This window comes from Nomascus leucogenys, chromosome 18, assembly GCF_006542625.1.
Source record: "Nomascus leucogenys isolate Asia chromosome 18, Asia_NLE_v1, whole genome shotgun sequence".
NCBI classification, from domain to species: domain Eukaryota; kingdom Metazoa; phylum Chordata; class Mammalia; order Primates; family Hylobatidae; genus Nomascus; species Nomascus leucogenys.
In genome coordinates, this window is record NC_044398.1 from 102,605,982 (window position 1) to 102,629,562 (window position 23,581).

The 23,581-nt window shown below is 49.8% G+C and overlaps 1 protein-coding gene across 2 annotated transcripts in view; it reads right to left on the bottom strand.

The window, feature by feature from the left end:
* RAB11FIP3 (RAB11 family interacting protein 3) overlaps positions 1 to 22,576 on the bottom strand; it is a 95,821-nt gene extending 73,245 nt beyond the window's left edge. For both annotated transcript variants that reach the window (XM_030798006.1, XM_012497303.2), the window contains exon 1: positions 21,479 to 22,576. In XM_030798006.1, the coding sequence (XP_030653866.1) occupies positions 21,479 to 22,192 (714 nt within the window). In that variant the 5' untranslated portion in view covers positions 22,193 to 22,576. The remainder of the gene's footprint in view (positions 1 to 21,478) is intronic.
* Positions 22,577 to 23,581: the final 1,005 nt, after the last annotated feature.

The window sequence follows — 23,581 nt, forward strand, 5'->3', positions numbered from 1 at the left end:
AAAAAGGACTATATGGAAATAAGTCCTCACACTGAAGTATGCTTGGAAAATAGGTCAACATGTCTCTGTAGGACACATCTGGACACCACCCTAGAGCAGCAGACGCCACAAACTTCTACTGTGAAGGATGAGACCACGTGCAGGTGACCCTGCCGGTGCACAGAGCTCCCCAGCCGCAGTGCCCACCTCATCTGCAGGCAGTGCCAAGGGCCACCTGGAAGACAGCCTGCCAAAGGGCACTCTTTATGTCCCTCTGAAGGAAATATCTGCTCCCAAGGAAAGCCCACCTGCAAAGTCATCCCCTAAAATAAAACAAGCCTCAGTGCCCCTGCCTGTGGGTACCACTGTTCTGCTTCACATAGACAAGCAATTTCAGATACGGGTCAGAAAGAGGCCAGGGTGGTCTTTATTTTATCATTTTAAAGACACGGGGTTTCACTATGCTGCCCAGGCTGGAGTGCAGTGGTTAGTCACAGGAGTGATCATGGCTCACTGCAGCTTCAAACTCTTGGGCTCCCGTAATCTTCCCACTTCCGCCTCCCGAGTAGCTGAGACACGCACCCCCATGCCCAGCACCCAGGGTGATCTTTAGGGAGACAAAGATGACAGGATGCAAAGCTCCCATTCCCCAAGAGCAAATAGGACCCAATGTCCCCAAATTCTATGATGCACCCTCGTCTCTGTGTCTAGAACACTTGCCAGCCCCACCTACCGCGCGCCCCCCCTCCCCGCCCGACCTCACAAAGGGGCCTACACCTGAGCCTCAGGACTGCATCCAGAGAACACCTGCACCTGGAGGCTGCTGGGTGCTCAGGCCATAATGTCCTTTTGCCCATCTCCCTCCCCCAGGGAGCAGCCAGGTCTATCCCATTCTTGCTGAGTCCCTACACCTGGGCCAAGTGGGCACAAAGCAGCCCTCGCCGAGAGCACAGACGGGGAGAAATGGTGAGTGCCTGGAGGAAGGTTCTAATCTTGGCTCCCAGATTTTCTGGCAGAACCTTTCTCTCCACGGTGGAGCCACTACAGGAGCCAACAGCAACCCAATCTCTGTGGGCCTGAGATTCAGCCACCTGCCTGAGGGTGTTAGCCTCAGATACTCATTCCCCAATACCAGACCAGAGTCACTCCCTTGGGTGGGCAAGGGAGAGATTATAGAACATCCATTTTTTTCTTTTGAGATTTGGTTTAAATTTAAAAGTAAGAGCTCCTATACTGACATAGTACCTAAAACCCAATCTTTTTTTATTTTTTATTGTTTTTGAGACAGAGTCTTGCTCTGTCACCCAGGCTGGAGTGCAGTGGCAAGATCTCAGCTCACTGCAACCTCTGCCTCCTGGGTTCAAGCGATTCTCATTCCTCAGCCTCCTGAGTAGCTGGAACTACAGGCACTCGCCACCAGGCCTGGCTGATTTTTTTTTGTATTTTTAGTAGAGATGGGGTTTCACCACGTTGGCCAGGCTAGTCTCCAACTCCTGACCTCAAGTGATCTGCCTGCCTTGGCCTCCCAAAGTGCTTGGATTACATGTGTGAGCCACTGCACCCGGCCTGAATCCAATTTTTTTTTATTTTTTGAGATGGAGTCTCGCTCTGTCGCCCAGGCTGGAGGGCAGTGGTGGGATCTCGGCTCACTGCAAGCTCCGCCTCCCGGGTTCACATCATTCTCCTGCCTCAACCTCCCGAGTAGCTGGGACTACAGGTACCCGCCACCATGCCTGGCTAATTTTTTGTATTTTTAGTAGAGACAGGGTTTCACCATGTTAGCCAGAATGGGCTCGATCTCCTGACCTCGTGATCCACCTGCCTCGGCCTCCCCAAGTGCTGGGATTACAGGCGTGAGCCACTGCACCAGGCTCCAATCTTTTTTAATAGAGACATTCTTGCTATGTTGGCCAGGCTGGTCTCGAACTCCTGACCTCAACTGATCCACCCACCTGTGCCTCCCAAAGTGCTTGGATTACATGCATAAGCCACTGTGCCCAGCCTGAACCCAATCTTTTTTATTAGAGACAGTGTCTCACTCTGTTGCCCAGGCTGGTCTCGAACTCCTGACCTCAAGTAAGCCACCTGCCTCAGCCTCCCAGAGTGCTGGGATTATAGGCGTGAGCCATGGCACCCGGCCAGAACCCAATCTTGAGAGGACTACGAAATTCTAGGAGCTCTAAAATTAGGAGCCTGAGACCTTGCTGAATAAAGTAACTGCAGCTTTACTCTGCAGGCCGAACAGCTATCACTATCATAATTTCTTTTTTAATTATCAAGAGATCATCCAACCGTAGAGAAAACTTTTAAGTCGGCACAAAATGGAGACTCTTCAGAGCCGTTCTCAGCACCGTCCTGCTGCTGTCTGCCTTAGCCTACTACCCTCTGCCCTTTACAAGGAGAACGTTACACCGGAACAAAGGTAATGAAAAGTAGGCATTTCCATGTTCTTTATTCCTGACTGAATGACGCAGACTGATGGCCTATATCTGAAACTCGTAAGAAAGGATAATACCACAAAAGAAAGAAACCCTACAGAAACTCAAGGCGCTGTCCAGGGCTCCATGTACTTCAGAGGCTGCCTCGGCCGACCTCCATGCACAGGTTGAGAAATGGAGGCCTCAGACTGGAGAACACCCACACAACACAGACACGCACAAGAACAAAAACATCTGTTTATTAACACGCAGAGGAACATCAGCTCAAATACACTCCAGGAAATACAAACTGCAACTCCGTTGATATGCCATTCTTCCTGTATCAGATTGGCAATACTCTTCTGGAAGACAATTTGGTGACGGAAAACATTTTCTTAAATGCTTTAAACCCTACATATCCAGGCCGGGCGCGGTCGCTCACGCCTGTAATCCCAGCACTTTGGGAGGCCAAGGCGGGCGGATCACGAGGTCAGGAGATGGAGACCACGGTGAAACCCCGTCTCTACTAAAAATACAAAAAAATTAGCCGGGCGTGGTGGCGGGCGCCTGTAGTCCCAGCTACTCGGAGAGGCTGAGGCAGGAGAATGGCGTGAACCCGGAAGGCGGAGCTTGCAGTGAGCCGAGATCGCGCCACTGCACTCCAGCCTGGGCGACAGAGCGAGACTCCGTCTCAAAAAAAAAAAAAAAAAAAAGAAAGAAAATGATAAACTGTGCAGGAAGATTCAGCTACAAGAAAGCTTATAATAGTAAAAAGGTAAAAACCTAAAATACCAAAGATAAATACTCAAATTCTAGCATATTCATTCATACAGCAAAAAAGCTATGAGCCATTAAGATCATGCTGCAGGGCTGGGCGCGGTGGCTCACGCCTGTAATCCCAGCACTTTGGGAGGCCGAGGCGGGCGGATCACGAGGTCAGGAGATCTAGACCACCCTGGCTAACATGGTGAAACCCCGTCTCTATCTACTAAAAGTACAAAAATTAGCCAGACGTGGTAGCGGGCGCCTGTAGTCCCAGCTATTCAGGAGGCTGAGGCAGGAGAATCGCTTGAATCTGGGAGATGGCGGTTGCAGTGAGCCAAGATCGCGCCACTGCACTCCAGCCTGGGCAAAACAGCGAGACTCCCTCTCAACCACCACCACCACCACCACCACCACCACCAAAGATCATGCTGCAGAAGCAGATGTACAGATGTCGAGAGGTGGTAACAATATGTTGGCTTAAACTAGGTTAAAATGGTCAATTATGACTCTGGTTTTGTTTAATTGTCCTATACAAAGAAAAATTTAAAAGCTAGACGGCTGAAAAGATTCACCGTGCTGGGTGGGGTTTTTATTTTCTCCTTTATTTGCATGTTTTTATTATTTTTATTTATTTCTTTTGCATGCTTTTAAGCGTGCATGATCTGTGACGTTTTCCTTCTAATCTTCTTGCTTTCGCTTTAAAGGCACTCGCAAGCCAACAAGAGCAGGTTCTTGATTTACCTATTCCAAACGCCAACACTCCTCCTGCTTGGTATTTCTTAGTCTGCAAGAGAGAGCCAAGCGTTCCTCAGTGCTGTTGAAACCTCACTAACTGGTATTTCTCTTAAAAAGCATCACAGGGCAGGCTTCCTGAAGAGGGTTCTTAAAAATTAAATCACCAAGAGGAAATGTCTTCATGGCTTCTTCTCTCCTCACCAGACAGAATAAGCCATGCTGACAGGGAGGGACTTTCTCATAAAAGGGCTTTTCATTTCCAACAGCAAAAACCTTGTTTTTCTTGGATTTCAGTAAAGTAAACCAACCCGCCCGATGTTGGAATGAAATAAAACTTTGTAAACAAGTGGGGAAAAAAAGAAGGGGTGAGAGTGGTGGAAGGAGAGAGGAAGAAACATTTGCAGAGATAACCACTCTAGCACGGAGCCTGTTCTGATTCTCAGGAGAATTACGCCCAACAAGAAAGACCTGCTCTCTTAATTGTTCAAAGGCCACCTGCTAAAAAAACAGGGTGGAACTCCAGCTCCTGCCCACGAAGACACAAAATACCGTCTGCAGATCACATCTCTGTGCTTTGGGACGACTCAGCAGACACTGCCACTACGTCTGAAAAAAAGCAGCATGACACCGAAAAGCAATTCGCTCCTGCCTGACCGCCCTGGATTGCCACTTCAGAAGTAGAGAACCATGGAAGCATCCAGACGCCAGAAGCGGCAGCCCAGCTCAGCAGGAGGAAGACCAGAAAAGAGACCTAGCGCACTCCTGGTCCTCCTGAAATAGCGACCCCCTTCACGAGTGTTCTAATAACCCTCCAGAATGAAACAAAAGACCTGAGTTGAATTCATAACTCCAACTACCACCCCCAAACTCCCCCAAACACTCACCATGGGAACAGTAACCCCATTTCAAAAACCGGCATCATAAGCTGGGTGCAGTGGCATGGGCCAGGAGTCCCACCTACTTGGGAAGCTGAGGCAGGAGGATTGCCCAGGAGCTAGAGGGTGCAGTGACTGTGACAGAGCCTATAAACAGCCACTGTGCTCCGGCCTGGGCAACACAGTGAGACCCCGTTTCTTAAAAAAAAAACAGCATGAGGCCAGGTGCAGTGGCTCATGCCTGTAATCTCAGCACTTTGGGAGGCCAAAGTGGGCGGATCACAAGGTCAGGAGATGAGACCATCCTGGCTAACACGGTGAAACCCCGTCTCTACTAAAAACACAAAAAATTAGCCGGGCATGCCGGTGGGCGCCTGTAGTCCCAGCTACTCGGGAGGCTGAGGCAGGAGAATGGTGTGAACCTGGGAGGTGGAGCTTGCAGTGAGCCAAGATCATGCCACTGCACTCCAGCTGGATGAGAGAGCGAGACTCCGTCTCAAAACAAACAAACAAACAAAAAAGCATGATTAGAGAACTTCATACTTCAAGAGTTGTGGAATTCCTTCTCTAGGTAGACAAATCAAAAGTATCAGTCACTCAAAGGCTGTTACTATGTCACAGAAGGAAGGCTGCCTGGTGTGGGAACACAAATATGTGTTTGCTGCATGGCCAAGAAAGGAGGAGCATGGGGCGGAGGGCTCCAGCCAGATGGGCGGCTGGCACCGACTCCAGGCTACTCCCTGTGCACATTAGGGTTCGTGTGTGTGAAATCAATTTAGAGAGGCAACGACAGAGTACCCGGCATAGCGATTATTTTATTACTGTTACAGGATATTTCAAATAATTAATTTTCATCACTGGTCTACAGGTGGGCCTTTGAATGAATCGGCAGGACTTACTGGAGGGTGACACAGAGGGGAAAACTCGCCCCCCGTGAGAACATGCCAGTGTGCCAACAGTGATGGGAAGACCTCGAGTCCCCTGCTGTGCACTCCCAGAGCATGCGTGTGTTTAATCATGGATACACACGACTTACGGATCAGGAACATCAGGCTACTGAGGGAGTGGGAATACCAGGTTACTGAGTGATCAGGAACAGGCTTAAAGAAAAATAGGGCGGGGCGCAGTGGCTACCGTGGCCTATAATCCCAGCACTCTGCGAGGCTGAGGCGGGTGGATCACCTGAGGTCAGAAGTTCAAGACCAGCCTGACCAACATGGTGAAACCCCGTCTCTAATAAAAATACAAAAAAATTAGCCAGGCGTGGTGGCAGGTACCTGTCATCCCAGCTACTTGGGAGGCAGACGCAGGAGAATCGCTTGAACCTGGGAGCTGGAGGTTGCAGCGAGCTGAGATTGCACCACTGCACTCCAACCTGGGCGACAGAGCGAGACTCCGTCTCAATAAAAAAAGAAGAAAAATGGACCCAGCTGACCTTCCTGTGTTCTGGAGGAGGGCTGAAGGAGCAAGAGGGTGGGATGAGGGCAGCCAGGCGGGCCTGTGCCAGCACCTGTTCTCACCTCCTCACTTCCTGCCGCACGCACAGCTCCAGCTGAACCAGCAGGGATGGCAGGGATGCCTTCCTGATCCCCCAGCATGGCTGGTCTCCAGAACTAACATTCCCAGATTCATCACACAGCATTTTCAGAAGTCTTCCTTCCCTTAAGGGATAAAAGAATCTGTGTAGTTTGAACATCTTTGTGAGGAAGACGCATCACTGACCTAAGAAACAGTAGGCAGGACACGGCCAGCAAAGCAAGGGGATCTTTCGGCAAAGAGAAAATCCTTCAGGAAATTAAGATGCCAGCTGGCCAGGCCTAGCCAAGAATGCCCACCAGGTAGGAGAAAAGGGGGAAGGTAGGCAGAGCAAGAGCCTCACTTGGACTTTGGGCCACTGATCCCAGGGAAGGGACGACAGCAGAGGGGCTGAGCAAGGTGGCTCATGCCTATAATCCCAGCACTTTGGAAGGCCAAGGTGGGCGGATCTCTTGAGCTCAGGAGTTGGAGACCAACCTGGGAAACATGGCGAAACCCCATCTCTACTAAAAATACAAAAATTAGTAAATCTTTAATAAAAAGAAAAAGGAACACAGAAATTTATTGTAGTCCAGAAACATTTCCATTTTATGCAACTATAAGTGACAGAATGAGATCCTGTCTCAAAAGAAAATAAAAGTAAAGAAATAAATATTAATCAACCAAGAAGGCCGGGCACGGTGGCTCACACCTGTAATCCCAGCACTTTGGGAGGCCGACGGGGGGTGGATCATGAGGTCAGGAGATCGAGACCATCCTGGCTAACACAGTGAAACCCCGTGTCTACTAAAAATACAAAAAATTAGCCAGACAAGGTGGCACGCACCTGTAGTCCCAGCTATTCAGGAGGCTGAGGCAGGAGAATTGCTTGAAACCAGGAGGCAGAGGTTGCACTGATCCGAGATTGCACCACCACACTCCAGCTGGGCAACAGAGTGAGACCCCATCTCAAAAAAAAAAAAAAAAAAAAAAAAGAGGCCGGGCGTAGTAGCTCACGCTTGTAATCCCAGCACTTTGGGAGGCTGAGGCGGGCGGATCACAAGGTCAGGAGATCGAGACCACGGTGAAACCCCGTCTCTATTAAAAATACAAAAAATTAGCCAGGCGTGGTGGCGGGCGCCTGTGGTCCCAGCTACTCGGAGAGGCTGCGGCAGGAGAATGGCGTGAACCCGGGAGGCGGAGCTTGCAGTGAGCCGAGACTGCGCCACTGCACTCCAGCCTGGGCGACAGACTGAGACTCCGTCTCAAAAAAAAAAAAAAGAATGCAACCCTTTGTCTCTCACCTATCTGTGAACTGGAAGCCCCTCCCTGCTTCATGTCTTCCTGCTTTTGCTTGGAGTTGTCCCACCTTTCCAGAATGAACCAATGTACTTCTTTCATATATTGATTGATGTCTCATGTCTCCCTAAAATGCATAAAACCAAGCTGTGCCCCGGTCACCTTGGGCACATGTCATCAGGAGTACCTGAGGCTGTGTCACGGGTGTGCATCCTCAACCCTGGCAAAATAAACATTCTAAACTAACTGAGACCTGTCTCAGATTTTGCGGGTCCACACCCATCAGAAGACTTAGAAGCTGAAGAGCTAGGATGCCTGTTTTAGTGGCACACACAGGACACTAGCTCAACATGACCTCTGTTTTGAAACTTATGATAAACACAAGAATATCACAAGATGGTAACCAGAGTAATACCAATTTGCTAAAACAAGATGAGCTGGTCCTAGTGCAGTGCTGTTTACAACTAACTGATCACAATCGTTACGGATTGCTTTGGTCCTTCTCCATTCCCACTGCTTCACTTGACTAGCCATAAACAGATAGACAGACAGACGGACAGACACAAGCATGAAATATCTGGACAGAAAAATAGAACTGTACCTACTTAAAGAATTTATTTTCCTCCCTAATCATGACACTGTATCCATTTTTCCTAGCCTATTAGTCTCAAGAACTTTTGAAAGCCAGGTACAATGGTGCACACCTGTAGTACCAGCTATGAAGAGGAGGCTAAGGTGGGAGGATCACTTGAGCCCAGGAGTTCAAGGCTGCAGTGAGTTGTGATGGCACCAGTGCACTCCTACCTGGGTGACGGAGCAAGGCCCTATCTCTTTAAAAAATTTTTCAGCCAGGCGTGGCGGTTCACACCTATAATCCCAGCACTTTGGGTGCCAAGGTGGGTAGATCACAAGGTCAAGCGATGGAGACCATCCTGGCCAATATAATGAAACCTCATCTCTACTAAAAATACAAAAATTAGCTGGGCATGGTGGCGCATGCCAGTAGTCCCAGCTACTTGGGAGGCTAAGACAGGAGAATCACTTGAACCTGGGAGGCGGAGGTTGCAGTGAGCTGAGATTGCGCCACTGCACTCCAGCCTGGTGATAGAGCGAAATTCCATCTCAGGAAAAAAAAAAAATTTTAAAGGCCGGACACATTGGCTCATGCCTGTAATCGCAGCACTTTGGGAGCCCAAGGCGGACAGATCCCAAGGTCAGGAGTTCCAGACCAGCCTGGCCAATATGAACATACAAAAATTAGCCAGGCGTGGTGGCGTGCACCTGTAGGCCCAGCTACTCGCGAGGCTGAGGCAGGAGAATTACTTGAACCCTGGAGGCGGAGGTTGCAGTGAGCTGAGATCACGCCACTGCACTCCAGCCTAGGTGACAGAACAAGACTCCGTTTCAAAAAAAAAAGGCCAGAGGCAGCGGCTTATGCCTATAATCCCAGCACTCTGGGAGGACCATGTAGGCGGATCACTAGGTCAACAGTTCAAGACCAGCCTGGCCAACATAGTGAAACCCCATCTCTACTAAGAATACAAAAAGGAGCCGGGCGTGGTGGTACATGCCTGTAATCCCAGCTACTCAGGAGGCTGAGGCAGGAGAACTGCTTGAACCTGAGAGGTGGAGGTTGCAGTAAGTGGATATCTCACCACTACACTCCAGGCTGGGTGACAGAGGAAGACTCCATCTTGGGAGGAGGTGGGGGAAGGCCAGGCACAGTGGCTCATGCCTGTAATCCCAGCATTTTGGGAGGCCAAGGTGGGTGGATCACTTAAGGTCAGGAGTTCAAGGCCAGCCTGGCCAATATGGTGAAACCTCATCTCTGCTAAAAATATAAAAATTAAGCAGGCGTGCTGGCACAAGCCTTTAACCCCAGCTACTCGGGAGACTGAGGAGGAGAATCACTTGAACCCAGGAGGCGGAGGTTGCAGTGGGCATGGGCCGAGAATGGGCCAAGATCGTGCCATTGCACTCCAGCCTGGGCAACAGAGCGAGACACTGTCTCAAAAAATAATAATAATTACAGTGCAATTAGTACAATTCTTTGCACTAAGAATTTTTCGCTTTGATTAAATGACATAACAGTCTTGCGCGCTCGTGGCTGCACAGTGATGTTGTGATGTCTATAACGTACAGTTATCAGTTCAGCGTACTTGGCACATCTCTCATCTTCAACATTTATCACTTCTTTGGGTTGGGAAATTCAATATCCATCTAGCTTTTTTTTTTTTTTCTTTTTTAGACGGAGTTTCACCCTTGTTGTCCAGGCTGGAGTGCAATGGCACTATCTCAGCTCACTGCAACCTCCGCCTCCCAGGTTCATGTGATTCTCCTGCCTCAGCCTCCCGAGTAGCTAGGACTACAGGCACCCGCCACCACACCTGGCTAATTTTTTGTATTTTTATTAGAGATGGGGTTTCACCATGTTGGCCACACTGGTGTAGAAATCCTGACCTCAGGTGATCCGCCGGCCTCGGCCTCCCAAAGTGCTAGGATTACAGGCATGAGCCACCGCATCTAGCCTTTTTTTCTGAAACAGAGTCTCCCTCTGTCGCCCAGGCTGGAGTGCAGTGGCGCGATCTCGCCTCACTGCAACCCCTGCCTCCCGGGTTCAAAAGATTCTCCTGCCTTAGCCTCCCCAGTAGCTGGGACTACAGGTGCCCGCCACCACACCCAGCTAACTTTTTATTTTTAGTAGGGATGGGGTTTTGTGTCATGTTGTCCAGACTGGTCTCCAACTCCTGACCTCAGGTGATTCACCCTCCCCAGCCTCTCAAAGTGCTGGGATTACAAGTGTGAGCCACTGCACCCGCTCCTCCTTCTAGCTATTAGGAAAAACAGATTATTAACTACAGTCATTCTACGGTGATATAGAACACTAGGACTTATTCTTCCTATCTAGCTATAATTCTGTCACTAAGAATTTGTTGGCCTAACAAGGTGGTCACGCCCATAATCTCAACACTTTGGGAGGCCAAAATAGGAGGACTGCTTGAGGCCAGGGGTTCATCTGGGTGACAGTGAGAACTCGTCTCTACAAAAAATAAAAATAAGGCTGGGCGCGGTAGCTCACACCTGTAATCCCAGCACTTTCGGACGCCGAGGTGGGCAGATCCTTTGAGCTTAGCAGACTAACAACATGGCAAAACCTCGCCTCTACAAAAAACACAAAAGTTGGCTGGATGTGCTGGCAGGCACTTACAGTCCCAGCTACTCAGGAGGCTGAGGCAGGAGGATCTCTTGAACCTGGGAGGTGGAGCTTGCAGTGAGCTGAGATCAGGCCACTGCACTCCACTCTGGGCAACAGGGCCAAACCCTGTCTCAGAAATAAATAAATAAATAAATAAATAAATAAATAAATAAAACATTGGCTGGGTACGGGGGCATGCCCCTGGAGGCTGAGGTGGGAGAATCCCTTGAACTCAGCCCAGGAGTTCAAGGTTGCAGTGAACCATGATCACACCACCCCACTCCAGCCTGGACAACAAAGTGAGACCCCATCTCTCTTTTTTTTTTTTTTTTTTTGAGACAGTCTTGCACTTTCACCTGGGCTGGAGCGCGGTGGCGCGATCTTGGCTCACTGTAACCTCCCCCTCTCGGGTTCAAGAGATTCTCCAGCCTCAACCCCCAAGTAGCTGGGATTACAGGCGCCTGCCACCACACCTCGCTAATTTTTTGTACTTTTAACAGAGACAGGGTTTCACCATGTTAGCCAGGCTGGTCTCGAACTCCTGACCTTGTAAGTCGCCTGCGTCGGCCTCCCAAAGTGCTGGGATTACAGGTGTGAGCCACCGCACCTGGCCAATGATCCCATCCCTTTTTTTCCTTCTCCAAGAAGCAGGAATTACAGGCATTTTCTAATATGCGTTTTTCCAAATATCAGTAAAAATAGCCCATCTTCATAAAGCATCTGCAGATGCAAATTCAATGTTCTATCTAGTTCTTTAATTTACTAGAAAATCCAAGTTTCTTTAGATGTATTTTGTATATTTTGTATGAACCTTAATGAAGTCAAAGTATGTAAATATTTTATCTTCAGGGTTTACTTAAATTTTTTTATTTCTACCAACTGTAATGATTTTTTTTTTTACTAGATTCCCTTCTGTACTGTTTGAACTCTATGCTATGTGCAAAGGCACTACTTTTCAAAATAATTAAAATCGGTAACACAACAGGAAATATAGCCAATACCTCAAATAAAACCATTCCCACCATACACCCTCTCCTACACACTCATAACTCCCAACACAAAACTAAAAGCACTTTTAATATTTCTTCAAAACTTCTTTCAATTCTACCTGGTTGCAAGTGCGGTATGTATTTAGTACATCACTCTATCATAACTTAGAAGTGCTAATCTAAGTAATTTTGAGCCTTTATAATTACCACTTTTATGAGCTACATAATAGACTTAAGTGGATGCCTAATCCTTTTGTCTGATACAACTGATGTTTACATTGAATGCTTCCAGAATTTAAACAAAATAAGTGCCTGGAAGAGAAGCAATCCATAAGCCTGGTGCCCTTAACAACCTTGTCTGCACCATCTACATAGAATTAAACTCTTCCTGTATGTTAGATCCTAAACTGGAACTAGAATAGTCCTTAACATTTTTTTTTTTTTTTGAGACGGAGTCTCGCTCTGTCGCCCAGGCTGGAGTGCAGCGGCAAGATCTCGGCTCACTGCAACCTCCACCTCCGAGGTTCAAATGATTCTCCTGCCTCAGCCTCCCGAGTAGGTGGGACTATAGGCGCCCACCACCACGCCCGGCTAATTTTTTGTATTTTTCGTAGAGACAGGGTTTCACCATGTTGGTTAGGCTAGTCTCGATGTCTTGACCTCGTGATCCACCTGCCTCGGCCTCCCAAAGTGCTGGGATTACAGGTGTGAGCCACCGCGCCTGGTCTAATTTTTGTATTTTTAGTAGACAGTAGAGTTTAGATTTTACCATGTTGGCCAGCTGGTCTTAAACTCCTGACGTCAGGCGATCTGCCCACCTTGGCCTCCCAAAGTGCTGGAATTACAGGTGTGAGCCACTGCGTCCGGCCAACCTTAACAATTCTGAATCTTCCTGGCGACAAGTAAACCTTAGGTTTCCATTAAAGTATACGCCTGCCAAGCCAGTGGCTCATGCTTGTAATCCTAGCACTTTGGGAGGCCAAGGTGAGAAGATCACTTGAGCCCAGGAATTGGAGATCAATATGGCAAAACCCTGTCTCTATAAAAAACAGAAAAATTAGCCAGGTGTGGTAACACATACCTGCAGTCCCAGCTACCTGGGAGGCTGAGATGGGAGGATCACCTGAGCCTGGGAGGTCAAGGCTGCAGAGACCAGTGATTGCAGCACTGCATTCCAGCCTGGGCAACAGAGTGAGACTCTATATCAAAAAAATATACACCTGGTCGGGCACAGTGGCTCATGCCTGTAATCCCAGCACTTTGGGAGGCTGTGGCAGGCAGATCACTTGAGGTCAAGACTTCGAGACCAGCCTGGGCTAACATGGTGAAACCCTGTCTCTACTAAAAACACAAAAAATTAACCCGGCATGGTGGCACATGCTTGTAATCCCAGCTACTAAGGAGGCTGAGGCAGGAGAATCGATTGAACCCAGGAGGTGAAGGTTGAAGTGACCTAACATCGAGCCATTGCACTCCAGCCTGGCCAACAATAGTGAATTCTGTCTCAAAAAATAAAAAAAAAAAAGAAAGAAATTTTTAAATAAATAAAGTATATACCTGATATCAGAGACCTTCAATTTCAAAAAATGTAGGTCAACTACTATACAATCCAGCAATTCCACTACTGAGATTTATCCAAAGGAAAGGAAATCCATATACCACAGGGATGCCTGCACCCCATGTTTAGTGCAGCACTGTTCTCAATCAAAGATATGGAATCAATGTTAAGTGTCCATCAACAGTTGAATGGATAAAGAAAATGTGATATAGATACACAATGGAGTACTTTTTTTTTTTTTTTTTTTTTTTTTGAGACAGAGTCTCGCTCTGTCACCCAGACTGGAGTGCAGTGGCACGATCTCGGCTCACTGCAAGCTCTGCCTCCCAGGTTCACGCCATTTTCCTGCCTCAGCCTCCCAAGTAGCTGGGACTACAGGTGCCCGCCACCACACTCAACTAATGTTTTTTTTTTTTTTTTTTTTTTTTTTTTTTTTTTTTTTTTTTTTTTTTTTTTTTTTTAGTAGAGACAGGGTTTCACCATGTTAGCTAGGATGGTCTCGATCTCCTGACCTCGTGATCCACCGACCTTGGCCTCCCAAAGTGTTGGGATTACAGGCGTGAGCCACCGTGCCCAGCCTGGAGTACTATTTGGCCACGTAAAAAAATGAAATCATGTCATTTGCACAACGTGGAAGGAAATGGAGGTCATTATGTGAAGTCAAATAAGACAGGCAGAGAAAGACAAATACGTTTTTATTCTTATGTGGGAGCTAGAAAAGTGGATCTAATGGAGGTAGAGTATAGAACGACTGATATCAGAGGCTGGGAAGCATCGAGAGGGTAAAGAGCACGGTTAATGGTTAGAAACATACAATGAGCAGTGGCTCACACCTGTAATCCCAGTACTTTGGGAGGCCAAGGTGCGTGGATCACCAGGTCAGGAGTTCGAGACCAGCCTGGCCAACATGGTGAAACCCTGTCTCTATTAAAAATACAAAAATTAGCTGGGCATGGTGGCACGTACCCGTAATCCCAGCTACTCGGGAGGCTGAGGCAAGAGAATCCCTTGAACCTGGGAGGTAGAGGTTGAAGTGAGCCGAGATCGTGCCACTGCACTCCAGCCCAGGCGACAGAGCAAGACTCCATCTCAAAAAAAAAATTACAATGAGAAAGGGTAAGTTCTAATGTTTGGTAGCACAGTAGGGTGACTAAATTTAACAACAATATATTGTATATTTCTTTTTTTTTTTTTTTTGAGACAGAGTCTTGCTCAGTCGCCTAGGCTGGAGTGCAGTGGCGTGATCTCGGCTCACTGCAAGCTCCGCCTCTCAGGTTCACGCCATTCTCCTGCCTCAGCCTCCCGAGTAGCTGGGACTACAGGTGCCCACCACCAAGCCTGGCTAATTTTTTTTGTATTTTTAGTAGAGACGGGGTTTCACCATGTTAGCCAAGATGGTCTCGATCTCCTGACCTCGTGATTCACCCGCCTCGGCCTCCCAAAGCGCTGGGATTACAGGCGTGAGCCACCGCGCCGTGCCTGTATATTTCAACATAGCTAGAAGAAGGGACTCAAAACTTTCCCCATATATAAAAATGATAGGCTGGCCATGGTAGCTCACGCCTGTAATCCCAGCGCTTTGGGAGGCCGAGGTGGGCAGATCACGAGGTCAGGAGATCGAGACCATCCTGGCTAACATGGTGAAACCTCGTCTCTACTAAAAATACAAAAATAAGCTGGGCATGGTGGCGGGTGCCTGTAGTCCCAGCTTCTTGGGAGGCTGAGGCAGGAGAACGGCATCAACCCGGGAGGCGGGGCTTGCAGCGAGCCGAGATCGCGCCACTGCACTCCAGCCTGGGCGAGAGAGAGAGATTACGTCTCAAAAAAAAAAAAAAAAAGAAGATAAATATGGAGGTGACAGACACCCCAACTTGATCATTACAGTGTATGCCTGTAACAAAATACCACATGTACCCATCCCATGAATATGTACAAATATTTCTATCAATTAAAAAGAACAGCTCAGGCTGGGCGCAATGGCTTATGCCTGTAATCCCAGCACTTTGGGAGGCCAAGGCGGGTGGATCACGAGGTCAAGAGTTTGAGACCAGCCTGGCCAACATGACAAAACCCCATCTCTACTAAAAATACAAAAATTTAGCCGGAGTGGTGGCAGGTGCCTGTAATCCCAGCTAAGCGGCTGAGGGAGTCTGAGGCAGGAGAATTGCTTGAACCTGGGAGGCAGAGACTGCACTGAGCTGAGATCGTACCACTGCACTCCAGCCTGGGCCACAGAGCAAGACCCTGCCTCAGAAAAAAAAAAAAAAACAGGTCAAAAAGCAGATTCAAAGCAACATGCATGCAAATTATAACATTTATCTATAATCAAGTATGTATTACATACATTTTAATTTACGTATTAAACGTTTAACTATCTCTTAATTATATTAACGGATGGGGAGATTACAAGGGCTCCTTATTTTTCTTATTATCTACTAGTTTTAGTTTCTTTTTAGTTTTTTGAGACAGAGTTTCACCCTTGTCGCCCAGGCTGGAGTGCAATGGCGAGATCTCAGCTCACTGCAATCTCTGCCGCCCGGGTTCAAGCAATTTTCCTGCCTCAATCTCTGAAGTACCTGGGATTACAGGCACCCACCACCACACCCGACTAATTTTTGTATTTTTAGTAGAGATGGGGTTTCAACATGTTGGCCAGGCTGGTCTCCTGATCTCAGGTGATCCACCTGCCTTGGCCTCCCAAAGTGCTGGGATGACAGGTGTGAGTTACCGCGCCAGGCCAGTTTCTTTTAAAACAATGAACATCTATAAAAATAAGTTAGCTTCACTGGGCGCCGAGGCTCATGCCTGTCATCTCAGCACTTTGGGAGGCCAATGCGGGCGGATCACGTGGTCAGGAGATCAAGACCATCCTGGCTAACAGGGTGAAACCTCATCTCTAATAAAAATACAAAAAAATTAGCCGGGCGTGGTGGCGGGTGCCTGTAGTCCCAGCTACTCAGGAGGCTGAGGCAGGAGAATGGCATAAACCCGGGAGACGGAGCTTGCAGTGAGCCAAGATCGCGCCACTGCACTCCAGCCTGGGTGACAGAGCAAGACTCCATCTCAAAAAAAAAAAAAAAAAAAAAAATTTAGCTTCTACCCCAATACGATCTCAATTGTGTACTTTTATAGACAGTCACCTGTGTGTCTATGTCTGTGTTAAAAAAGGTCTGGGCCGGGCGCGGTGGCTCACATCTGTAATCCCAACACCTTGGGAGGCCAAGGCAGGTGGATCACTTGAGGTCAGGGGTTCGAGACCAGCCTAGTCAACATGGCGAAACCCCATCTCTACTAAAAATATAAAAATTAGCCAGGCGTTGCACGCCTGTAGTCCAAGCTACTCAGGAGGCTCAGGCAAGACAATAGCTTGAACCCAGGTGGTGGAGGTTGCAGTGAGCTGAGATTGTGCCACTGCACTCCAGCACAGGCAAGAGAGCAAGACTCTATTTAAAAAAAAAAAAAAAAGTCTGAAAAGAAATGTAGTAAAATAATGGTAATGTTATTTTTCTCAGGATAGTGGGATTATTGGTCATTTTCTGTTTTATATAACCAAGCTTCATTTGCCTTTCAGCAATTTGGTCAGCATGTAGACCCAGAATACATACACTCACCTGCTCACACACACACATAACATGCCACTTACACACAAAGATCCCACTCCCACATACACACATCCCTGATCCTGCAGATACATGCTCCCACACATCTCACCACACACACATATTACACACACACACACCAGCTCACATATGTAACTGCTCACACACACACATGCTCACTCTCATTCACACACACCTTCACTCAAATTCAAGGCTAAGAGACTGGAAATGACACAGAGCAAATAAAAGGTGATGCCAGGCCGGGCGCTATGGCTCATGCCTGCAATCCCAGAACTTTGGGAGGCTGAGGCCTGAGGAGGGTCGTTTGAGCCTGGGAGTTCAATCATATGCCTGGGCAGTATCACTAAACTATACTTCATCTCTACAAAAACAATTTTAAAAAATTTTTGTATTTTTAGTAGAGACGGGCTTTCACCATGTTAGCCAGGATGGTCTCAATCTCCTGACCTCGTGATCTGCCCGCCTCGGCCTCCCAAAGTGCTGGGATTACAGGCATGAGCCACCGCGCCCGGCCAATTATTTTACATTAGCGGAGCATGGTCATGCCTGCCTATAGTCCCAGCTACTCAGGAGGCTAAGATGGGAGGACTGCTTGAGCCCAGGAGGTGGAGGGTGCAGTGAGCTCAGATCTTGCCACTGCACTCCAGACAGGGTAACAGAGTGAGATCCTGTCTCAAAACAAACAAACAAAAAGGTGCAGTCAAATGTCCCTAGGAACTTCCTACTGCCACCATTAGCGGTGCAGGAATAAAAAAACGTAGGGAGTTCTGAGCATAGACACTTCCTTCAGCAGCCTATTTCTGCAAGTACTGAAGACAGACAATGCTTACCAAGGTTATTGAAGGACATTCTCTGAAAAGAATCAGTGGCTATTAAAATGCAAATGCAAGTGACTGTAAAAATAACATGTAAATTAGTTATAATCTTTAAAAACAAAACAAAATTAAAGTAATCCTTTCTCACAACACTCTTAGAATTTATTTTACAATCTCTGCTTCATGATAGGTGGTAGTAAATACAAAAGCATCAGTCCTCTCAGTATGAAGGGGTCATGTCAATCTCCAGAGATGGTTGAAGCCTTAAAATCACCTATTCCAACTTCATACCTAATTCCTGGACACATCTGACTATAAATTCCTGTTTCAAGAAAATATAACCAGAAACCTCCACTTGCTCCTTTCATCTGCTGATTCCTGCTAACACAACACTGTGTTATATTACACCACACCTGATCTATCACCAGATGACGTAATTAGATCCAAACACACCATGACATTGCTAAAGAAACAGGGACACAAGAGCTATCTGTATTATAAACAGGAGCTGCTTCTATTAAAAATTCAGATAATCCATTTAAATAATTTAAAATGCTACCTTCATAAACAGATTACATAGAAGATACTCAATATGCTACCTCTGAAAATTTGATAAAAATTAAGATACTTGGCCGGGCACAGCGGCTCACGCCTGTAATCCCAGCACTTTGGGAGGCCAAGGCAGGTGGATCACCTGAGGTCAAGAGTTCAAGACCAGCCTGGCCAACATGGCGAAACCCCATCTCTACTAAAAATACAAAAAATAGCCAGGTGTGGTGGCGGGCACCTGTAATCCCAGCTACTCAGGAGGCTGAAGCAGGAGAATCGCTTGAACCCGGGAGGCAGAGGTTGCAGTGAGCCGAGATCACACCACTGCACTCCAGCCTGGGCAACAGAGCGAGCGACACTCCATCTCAAAAAAAAAAAAAAAAAAAATTAAGATAATCTAGTTGTTATCATCAAGGACAGTAATGTGACTGGACTAAGAGTCTCTCATGTGCTCAATATTTTGAAATCTCAAGCTGGAAAGTACAAAAACTTACGATCTTTATTGCTGTTATCCAGTTTATCTGAACTGTTCCCTAGGGTTTTTAAAAAAATCATTAATGTTTTTAAAAGAATCAGTATCCTTTGGAAATACATACTGAAGCATTTATGGAAGAAATGATATAATGTCAGGAACCCACTTCAAAAATCATATGGAGGTAGTGAATGGGGAGTTTACAGATGAACCAAGACTGCTAAAACTCAGCAATGGCTACAGGGTTACATAACATGAAAATCAACCTTTCTTTACCCTGTAAATTATCTGTTGCCAAACAGTAACTTAGCTTTAAGAAATCAAGAGCTCTCCTCCACCCCAGGAAGCCGGCCCAAGTCCAGGCACTCAGATCACACCCAACAATGCTTCTTCCTAAGCCGTCTGGAAGAACAGACAGAAGGAGTAATACCACAGGAGATCCCGTCCACTTCCCTATCCTCACCAAACCCCAAGTCATCCAGCCCTTGCCCCCAACCTTCGAATTCCACCAAGAGCTCTTGGAATTCAGAGTGAAGAATTTTGTCTCATTTCTACTTTGTGATGACAAGAAAGCTCAGCCCCAAATAGCAACACAAAGTTTTTCCCATTGTGATCATTAAGGGAGGTTATAACAAAAGATGTTTCTCAAATAAAAAGAATTGTATGAAAGTCAATAAGATATTATCACAATAGGGATAATTGTGAGCCACCACATCTAAGAGGCATCTAAGGTCTAAGAGCCAAAAGATCTAGTTCTACCCCTGTGAGACCTTGGCAGAGCTATCTGACCTTTCTGGGTTTCCAGTTTCTTACCTGTGAAGTGGGGATGAATCCTGCTTACCTACTATCTCAGAGAACTGTGGTATGATCCAGTGGAAATATACCTGAGCCTCACAGAAGCTCTCTATCAGAGTTGTGTTATGGTAACAAGGAGCAAACGTGGTACTCTCCTAACTTCTTTGCTGTACTGAAGCAAGAGTATGTTTGGGACAAGACACAGCGCACTAGCCAACAGCAACCAAGGGAGCTCAAGGTGCTCTCCAGCCCAGGCGCAAGAAGGAAACGCAGCAAAACACCTAGACCAGCAACCACCATCCACGCTGACCATACAGGAAAGTTATCAGTCACATATTTCACTGCCCATTAGAGTAGGCGGAAAACTATCCTGACAATATCCCAACCGGAGCTAAGCCTGTGAGCATTGCAGGCTGCCCCGCAGGCACCTGTCTGCACATCTTCTTAGTGTGAACTCAGCAAGGAACCCTGATTTATCAGGACCCTGTTTTTTTTTTTTTTTGTTTTTTTTTTGTGTGATGGAGTCTCGCTCTGTCGCCCAGGCTGGAGTGCAGTGGCAAGATCTCCGCCCACTGCAAGCTCCACCTCCCGGGTTCACGCCATTCTCCTGCCTCAGCCTCTTGAGTGGCTAGGACTACAGGTGCCCGCCACCACGCCTGGCTAATTTTTTTGTATCTTTTAGTAGAGACGGGGTTTCACCGTATTAGCCAGGATGGTCTCGATCTCCTGACCTCGTGATCCATCCGCCTCGGCCTCCCAAAGTGCTGGAATTATAGGCGTGAGCCACCGCGCCCGACCATCAAGTTTCTTAATGTTATGACTGACACCCTAAATAGCAGTGTGTCAATTTTACCTCTTTCCTTACAGACCTCTTGGCTTAAATATGCATATGTACTTCAACACCCACTTACCAGATGTCTGCATGTGTGAGAAGTCAAAATACAAAAAATTGACAGATGCACCTTAGGGATTTCCTACTAAGTAAAATATTTAAAAGTGAGCACTGGTATTATTTGATGTCCACCGGGTTATTGGCAGAACACACATGGCCCTGCTGTTATCTCCACTTAAACTTTATTAAGTGCTGAGGTAGACAGGAACAACTACATCTTGGGGCCCACCTTTCCCCCAGGAGCAGGTGCCCTGAGGACCGCGTGGACCCCTGCCACACTGTTCTGTGCGTAGTGCCTGTCCACGCATTTCACCTCTCCTACTAGAGTGGAGGTGGACCTAATGGAGTCCTGCTAGACTTCTGCATTTGCCAACAAGCTCTGAGGCTCATTGCCTTCCTCCCCAAAGGCACCAAAGTAAAAATTCTTAATTCCAGGACCTTCTACAAGCATTGACTGTCTCCCAAACAATAAAAGATGAAATCTAAGTAGAAAAGACGTCAACCACACACAGTAAAGTAATTGTGCTCAAAATAGGTGTCTATCAGTAGGATCTCAAGGCGTCTGGGCAGCCTGGCCTCTGCGGCTAGAACTTGGGTGAATTCAGCCGAGCAGTATCTGGGCCCTCGGGTGGGGGAATCGCGGGGAACCTCTTCATTCAGGGGTACGTCGATCAGGCACCTTGCAGGGGTGGCGATCAGGCCCCCTGGGGGGTGTCCCCAGGCGAGGAGCTGACCTCGCTAAGATCCAGCTGACGAGGCGCTGGGGGGGAGGGGAAGAAACTGACTCCCCAGAATAGAACCTCCTTTAAAGAAGGGAAAAGGGACTCCAGTGAAATTCAACCAGAAATCCAGGGCCGAAGTGGTGAATAAGCAGAAAAAGCAGGACCCTCAGGTCTTGACAGTGCCTTTCCCGACTCCAGGGGCCGCATCGACCGGTCCCACATCAACCCCGCAGGCCAGCCGCGCACCTGCCCGGTTCCCACGCCCCGGCCCGGGCCGCTCCGTACCTGCTCTGCCCCGTAGACCGTAGCAAACTGGACGAAGTCCTCGATGCGGACGAAACCGTCCCCATCCCCGTCCAGGGCATCGAACACGGCTCGGAGGCGGGGGCCGTCCTCCTGACTCCCCGCGGGCTCGCTCGGAAGGGGGTGGGTCTGGCTGAGATCCGAGGGCTGCGGCGGGGACCCGGGACCTTCCTCCAGCGCCAGCTCGCCCGCCGTGGGCGCGGGGAAGGGAGAGAAGAGGTCGACCTCGCCCCGCGCTCGGTGGCTGCTGCTGGACCCCTGCAAACGGAAAGGCGCGCTCTCCGGGCAGTTCGGGGGGCCACACTCCTCGGGCTCCTCAGTCCAGGAGAACAACGGGTCGAGTTCTGGAAGCGGCGCCTCGGAGCGCGGCCCTGGGCTCGGGGCGCCGGGGCTCGCAAGCTGCCCCCGCGGGCCGGAGCGCAGCTGCGGGGCGGGCGGCCCGGGGTCCCGCGGGCCTCCCTCCAGCCCCGGGGCCGGCCCGGCGCTCCAGCGCGCCCCGCCATCCGCAGCGGCTCCGGGCGCAGGCTCATCCAGGCCCGGGGGCTCCGGGTCGGGGCCGGCGACAGGCGCTCCGAGGCGTAGCTCCGCAGAGCCCGGCGCCAGTTGCGCCGCCCCCGGCCCGTCCGGCCCGCCCGGCTCCGGGTCGGGCCCCGGCGGCTCCGAGCCCGGGGGCGAGGCCGGCGGGGCCGACGCCATGCTCCCGAGAGGCTAGTGGTGCGGAGGGCGCGGGCGGCAGACAAAGGCGCTCAGGGCGCGGCGGCGGGCGCGGGCATCCCCTCGGCGGCGCGGGCGGGCGCGCGCGGGGCGCCCGGGCTGCTGGGGCTGGCGCTCGGGCCCTGCTCTGTCCTCGCCCATCTTCGCGCCGCGCCTCAGCTGCCCTCGGCCCGGCGGCGCGGCGGGCGCAGGCCCATGGCGGCGGGGCGGCCTAGGGAGGGCGGCGAGGGGCCGGGCAGCGGGAGGCGGGGGACGGGGGCCGAGGAGACCGGGGAACGGGGGCCGAGGAGACCGGAGGCCGCGGGGCCTGTGAAGCAGGATGAGGAGACTAATGAGGCTGAGGCGCCTGAGGTACCCGGAGAACTAACGCCGCCGCCGCCCAGGCCCCGCCCCCCGTCCGGCCTGACGTCAGCACGTCCCGGCGGTGCCCCAGCCCCTCGCCGGCTTGCTATAAAGGCAGGCGCCGCGTGTGTCGCGGCAGTGCAGCGGGCGCGAGGGGGCGTTTTTCTGTGTTTCGTATTCCTCGTTTCGCCAGAGCGGGGGTTCCCGAGCTTCGGGCGCGGGACGCGGGGGTGCTCCGAGGCTGCGAGTGGAGGCGTGACGTGACGTCGCTGGCAAGGGGCGCGCGGAGTCAGGCGTTAGAACGTGTTCCCGCCGCACAGCTACCAGCGGCGGTCGAGTAAACGGCACCGCATGGCGGGCTAGAGACGCAAAGGGACACAACACAGCCCCCTAGGAGCTGAGCCCTTCCGGGGTAAAGCATTCTCACATTGATGAGACCAGGAGGCGGCTCGCCTGGCTCCGCGGCCCAGGGGTTGCAGGTGCCCCGGGGGTCGCGGGGAGCAGACGCCGCAGAGGGCGAGGCCCTGCCCAGGTCCCGCGCGGGCCCTGGGGACGCAGGGTCTGACACGGAGTGCGGAGGGGCCCCAGACACGCAGTCCATGTCCCTTGAAACCAGAGGCACGCGCGGCCACGCGCTAGGCCTTTCCCTCAAGCCTGTGACCGAGATCTCCAGGACGCCCAGCGTTGGGACGGGCGCGCTGGCCCACGCCGAAGCGAGAGGATCGCTTGCGCCCAGGAGTTCGAGACCAGCCTGAGCACCAAAGCGAGACCTCGTCTCTACAAAAAATGACTCAAGAAGACACCCAGCGTGAATCGCCCGTCTGCAGCCAGCCTCCCGAGCACCGTGGCCGCGTTTGACAACTGACCTCTGTGTCTGGGTGTCCCTGTCCTCAGAGGGACACAGGACCTCAGACAGGACCACAGCCCGGCGGCAGGCATGATGGTGAGGCTAGTTAGGAGCAGGTGAGGCACTAAATTTAGCCTGTCATAATTTGTATCAGGGAAATGATGAACTTGTATTTTTACATA